At 39.6% G+C, this 6,000-nt stretch overlaps 1 protein-coding gene across 1 annotated transcript in view; it reads right to left on the minus strand.

The window, feature by feature from the left end:
* Positions 1-4,830, minus strand: part of LOC128644177 (ubiquitin-associated protein 1-like) — a 103,825-nt gene extending 98,995 nt beyond the window's left edge. Inside the window, exons 1-2 of the mRNA XM_053696879.1 lie at positions 4,749-4,830; positions 4,518-4,591 (exon numbers count right to left, since the gene is read on the minus strand). Coding sequence (XP_053552854.1) covers positions 4,518-4,591; positions 4,749-4,830 — 156 coding nt within the window. The remainder of the gene's footprint in view (positions 1-4,517; positions 4,592-4,748) is intronic.
* Positions 4,831-6,000: the final 1,170 nt, after the last annotated feature.

The following is a 6,000-nucleotide window of genomic DNA, read 5'->3' on the forward strand; positions in this document are numbered from 1 at the left end:
CCAGGCAAGATTTGCTTAACAAATGTCACACAATACAAAATATTTTAAAGGATTTGTGTGTTTATCACAAAATGTCAACTACTTTTATATTCTCAATCCCCAGGAGACCTGAAAAAAAAGCAATACAACAAGTGATGGTAAATCCAAGTGTTTAAAAAAAAAAATGCCAGGATTTATCATCACTAAAAATAAACTGGCACAGTGCTCTTTTCTCAATGAGGTGACATTTCCACCTTTAAACCAATAGCCGTGCTAGTTATCTGGCAGTGTTTTGTCTTCTATCACAGCTATTGCAATTCCTGTCTATCAAATATTTTATTACATATTTATACAACACAGGAAAACCAATTTGAAAGAGGTCTCTTCTTATCTTGCTCCTACCTCACAATGCATACAGAGATATGAGACTCATAATTTAAGAGTTCATTCATTCCTGAGATTATGCACCATATTTTTTGGACCAGTAATAGATGTTACCATAAAAAATGACTTTTTAACTATTGTATATGGTTATTAAGGAAACCTGAGCATGGTAGGACACATGGGTCCTTATAAAGGGTCAGGCAATGAGTTATTTTATGTGCCATTTCAGTGCATAATATGAGGCTATACTGTATAAGATGCACTTTTCATGCAGTAGCAGAGCAGACTTAAGGAAGGTAAGTCATGCATATCCAATCCAACGAACAGATCTACAATTTCTTCTGCAATAGTCACAAATAAAATACAACCAATGGTTCTCAAAACAAATTAAAAAAAAATCTGTTGGACAGATTGTCCTGCAAATCGTAGGACTAAAATAACCATATCAGCATGGATAGATATTAGGATGCAGTCCACATAACAAGTCACTGAGATCGCCTTAGATTTAAAGGGACATGAAACCTAAACATTTTATGTTTCCAGTAGAACATACATTTTTAAACAACTTTGCAATTTACTTTTATTAATTTTGCCTCATTCTCCTGGTATCCTTATTTCAAGAAGTAGCATGCACTTCTGGGAGCTAGCTGAACACATCAGTAAACCAATGACAAGAGGCATATATGTGCAGCCACCAATCAGAAGCTAGCTCTTTGCTCCTGAGCCTACTGAGGTATCCTTTTCAGCAAAGGATACAAAGAGAACTAAGCAAATTAGATAATAAAAGTAAATTGGAAAGTTGTTTAAAATTGCATTCTCTATCTGGATCATGAAATATTTTTTTTGGGTTCCAAGTCCCTTTAAGTGGTTCAATCTGTGGCCATATCAAAAGGAAGTGCAACCAGCAGAAAACGGTTCCAAAACAAACCTTATGAACTTTCAATGGTCTAGATGCATAATAATATGAAGAAAATAAGCATCCTATTGTACACTCAAACCTAATAAACTAACAAACAGACATCTTCAAATGGAGATCAGCAACACTTGTTTTTTAAAGGTCTGTCTTTCTTAAACTGGGAAAAGGTCACAATAAGACCCAGGGGAACCTGAGAAAGGAAAAACTCTGGCAAGGTATGTCCTGTAACACTGGTTTATCCAAGGAGTAAAAAACTTGTCAATGTTCCCTTAAAAGAGACTCAACCAATTGATCATAATGGCTTGAACATAAATAAAACACACATGGTACAAACGCTTTGTAGATGGCCTGATCTTTATTTAGAATGATAAGCTAGATTTATTTAAAGGGATATGAAACCCATTTTTTTTTTCTTTTATGATTCAGATAGAGAATGTCATTTTAAGCAACTTTCTAATTTACTCCTATTGTCAATTTTTTTTGTTTTTTTGGTATCTTAATTTGAAAAGGAGCCGGCCTATTTTTGGTTCAGCACCTGGGTAATGCTTGCTGATTGGTGGTTAAATGTAGCCACCAATCAGCAAGCACTACCCAGGGTGCTGAAACAAAAATGGGCTTACATTCCTGCTTTTTCACATAAAGATACCAAGAGAACAAAGAAAAAATGTAAATTAGAGAGTTGCCTAAAATTGCATGCTCTATCGGAATCATGAAAGAAAAACAAAATTTATTGCAATATTTGTAGCTCCTTGTGGATCACAGATAATCTGCCAATTATCAGTGAATTGACTGACCACCCAGCTATTCCACCTTGATATTTTTCATCTATAGACCAAGACGATTGGAAAGATATACATAGAGAAATCCACCTCTGCAAACCAATCTGGAGCGTTGAGGCCTAAGGCAGGGGCAGGCTCTTCACTGAGAGGTTCTCAACCCCCCCCCCCCCGGTAAAACTATAGGCCTATACAGGGAGTGCAGAATTATTAGGCAAATGAGTATTTTGACCACATCATCCTCTTTATGCATGTTGTCTTACTCCAAGCTGTATAGGCTCGAAAGCCTACTACCAATTAAGCATATTAGGTGATGTGCATCTCTGTAATGAGAAGGGGTGTGGTCTAATGACATCAACACCCTATATCAGGTGTGCATAATTATTAGGCAACTTCCTTTCCTTTGGCAAAATGGGTCAAAAGAAGGACTTGACAGGCTCAGAAAAGTCAAAAATAGTGAGATATCTTGCAGAGGGATGCAGCACTCTTAAAATTGCAAAGCTTCTGAAGCGTGATCATCGAACAATCAAGCGTTTCATTAAAAATAGTCAACAAGGTCGCAAGAAGCGTGTGGAAAAACCAAGGCGCAAAATAACTGCCCATGAACTGAGAAAAGTCAAGCGTGCAGCTGCCAAGATGCCACTTGCCACCAGTTTGGCCATATTTCAGAGCTGCAACATCACTGGAGTGCCCAAAAGCACAAGGTGTGCAATACTCAGAGACATGGCCAAGGTAAGAAAGGCTGAAAGACGACCACCACTGAACAAGACACACCAGCTGAAACGTCAAGAATGGGCCAAGAAATATCTCAAGACTGATTTTTCTAAGGTTTTATGGACTGATGAAATGAGAGTGAGTCTTGATGGGCCAGATGGATGGGCCCGTGGCTGGATTGGTAAAGGGCAGAGAGCTCCAGTCCGACTCAGACGCCAGTAAGGTGGAGGTGGAGTACTGGTTTGGGCTGGTATCATCAAAGATGAGCTTGTGGGGCCTTTTCGGCTTGAGGATGGAGTCAAGCTCAACTCCCAGTCCTACTGCCAGTTTCTGGAAGACACCTTCTTCAAGCAGTGGTACAGGAAGAAGTCTGCATCCTTCAAGAAAAACATGATTTTCATGCAGGACAATGCTCCATCACACGCGTCCAAGTACTCCACAGCGTGGCTGGCAAGAAAGGGTATAAAAGAAGAAAATCTAATGACATGGAATGGGCCAAGAAATATCTCAAGACTGATTTTTCTAAGGTTTTATGGACTGATGAAATGAGAGTGAGTCTTGATGGGCCAGATGGATGGGCCCGTGGCTGGATTGGTAAAGGGCAGAGAGCTCCAGTCCGACTCAGACGCCAGTAAGGTGGAGGTGGAGTACTGGTTTGGGCTGGTATCATCAAAGATGAGCTTGTGGGGCCTTTTCGGCTTGAGGATGGAGTCAAGCTCAACTCCCAGTCCTACTGCCAGTTTCTGGAAGACACCTTCTTCAAGCAGTGGTACAGGAAGAAGTCTGCATCCTTCAAGAAAAACATGATTTTCATGCAGGACAATGCTCCATCACACGTGTCCAAGTACTCCACAGCGTGGCTGGCAAGAAAGGGTATAAAAGAAGAAAATCTAATGACATGGCCTCCTTGTTCACCTGATCTGAACCCCATTGAGAACCTGTGGTCCATCATCAAATGTGAGATTTACAAGGAGGGAAAACAGTACACCTCTCTGAACAGTGTCTGGGAGGCTGTGGTTGCTGCTGCACGCAATGTTGATGGTGAACAGATTAAAACACTGACAGAATCCATGGATGGCAGGCTTTTGAGTGTCCTTGCAAAGAAAGGTGGCTATATTGGTCACTTATTTGTTTTTGTTTTGTTTTTGAATGTCAGAAATGTATATTTGTGAATGTTGAGATGTTATATTGGTTTCACTGGTAAAAATAAATAATTGAAATGGGTATATATTTGTTTTTTGTTAAGTTGCCTAATAATTATGCACAGTAATAGTCACCTGCACACACAGATATCCCCCTAAAATAGCTATAACTAAAAACAAACTAAAAACTACTTCCAAAACTATTCAGCTTTAATATTAATGAGTTTTTTGGGTTCATTGAGAACATGGTTGTTGTTCAATAATAAAATTAATACTCAAAAATACAACTTGCCTAATAATTCTGCACTCCCTGTAGGCCGGGTAAACAGTGCACAGTCACTGAGAAAACACAAACTCTCAAAACTATGATACTACTAGCTGAATGGGAATCGGAGATTATCCATCTCTTACAGGAGCATTTTAGAGAGCTTGAGCTAAGCATACACAGAGCCTTTCAGAAAGTAATGGAAATTGCGAGCAAGCCAAGTCGTGCTAATACGGAACGAGGAGGCACACAGCCTAATACAGTAAAAGGAGCGTTCTCACTCCAAAGAAGGATCAGTTATGCACAATGTGGCAATTCGGGACAAAAAAAAAAAAGAGTACCACAGAGGAAGATACAGTTTCACATGATACTGTTGTTGCTCCACTGCCTGCAACTGGGGAAGGGGATGGCTCCCCTGATCAGTACAAACAGATCCAGAAGGTTACTGGAGTGACCAGCGGCTCAGCAATGTCTGCACCGGTGCTCAGGGGAAGCAACTACTCCCTGAAGACGCCACATCTTATATGTACCCCGTGGAGGCCCCAAAACCTGACAGGTGCAATGTTACTTACAAGCAGCTGCATAGGTGTTTGCAAGGAAGCTGGCCCTGTACAGCCGGATGCGAAGAGGTCGCTCCCCACACTCTTGCTCCATAATCCCATTATGGAGGAAACGGAACCGTACGGCAGGGCTTTAGACAAGACTGAGGTCATTTTGTGCCTGCTTTTTGACCCTGGCGGCTCATGTGGGTGAGCACGCATCGGGACTGAGTTTTGCAAACCCTTCCTTGTTGTCCCCACACGGCTTGCTGTACAGGAAGAAAAAGACATAGACAATGGACAGCAGCAGGGTATTGTTTCTATATAGCATATCCATGAACGCTTGATACTCTCACTAATTGTTTTTAATTAAAGGGCCACTGTAAGTAAATATTTTCTATGCCTGTTACTAACTACCCACCCCAAAAACGCTTTTTATCAATAGCATTTCATTAACATATCTCTACCGTATATCAGAAATCTTGTCTGCAAATTTAATTGTTTTCCAAGCCCACTCCATGGGTATCCTTTGCTCTGTACCAATCCGCTTACAATACCTAGGTTTCAAAATGGCGCTTTAAACACAAAGTTATTGGTTTAAGTATTTTGAACATGCAGTGCTGAAAATAGTGGGCAGGATAACGTGACATCATCGGCGAATAAAAGATATAACTTTTAGAACGTCATGAAACTTCATTTTGGAGAAAATATAGGTCAGTAGGTTTTAATTAATGTTTATTAACTTTAATATGTTAGTTGTTTAGCTTAAAAATTATAACAGAAAGTAATCCTTTAAGTGAACCCTGTATATTATCCATCCGTTGACGTTTAAATGTTAAAGGGTACTATATGCCCCATTTCATATCTGTTCACATTAATTACAATGGCCATAGATAGCAGTCAATGTGGAACTGACACTCCTATTATATAGATCCTTAAGTAGCGACCTTAAAGGGACATTATACACTCATTTTTTCTTTGCATAAATGTTTTGTAGATGATCTATTTATATAGCCCATAAAGTTTTTTTAAATGAATGTATAGTTTTGCTTATTTTTTAAATAACATTGCTTTGATTTTCAGACTCCTAACCAAGCCCCAAAGTTTTATGTGAATACCGTCAGCTACCTTCTCCAGCTTGCTCCTGTTTATGTAAAGGGTCTTTTCATATGCAAAAGAAGGGGGAGGAGGGGAGTGCCTTATTTCTCACTTGCAGTGGGCTTTCCAACTACCTTTTCAACAGAGCTAAACTGAGAGATTCTAAGTAAGTTTTTAAACAGTTTTA

This window comes from Bombina bombina, unplaced genomic scaffold, assembly GCF_027579735.1.
Source record: "Bombina bombina isolate aBomBom1 unplaced genomic scaffold, aBomBom1.pri scaffold_707, whole genome shotgun sequence".
NCBI lineage: Eukaryota > Metazoa > Chordata > Amphibia > Anura > Bombinatoridae > Bombina > Bombina bombina.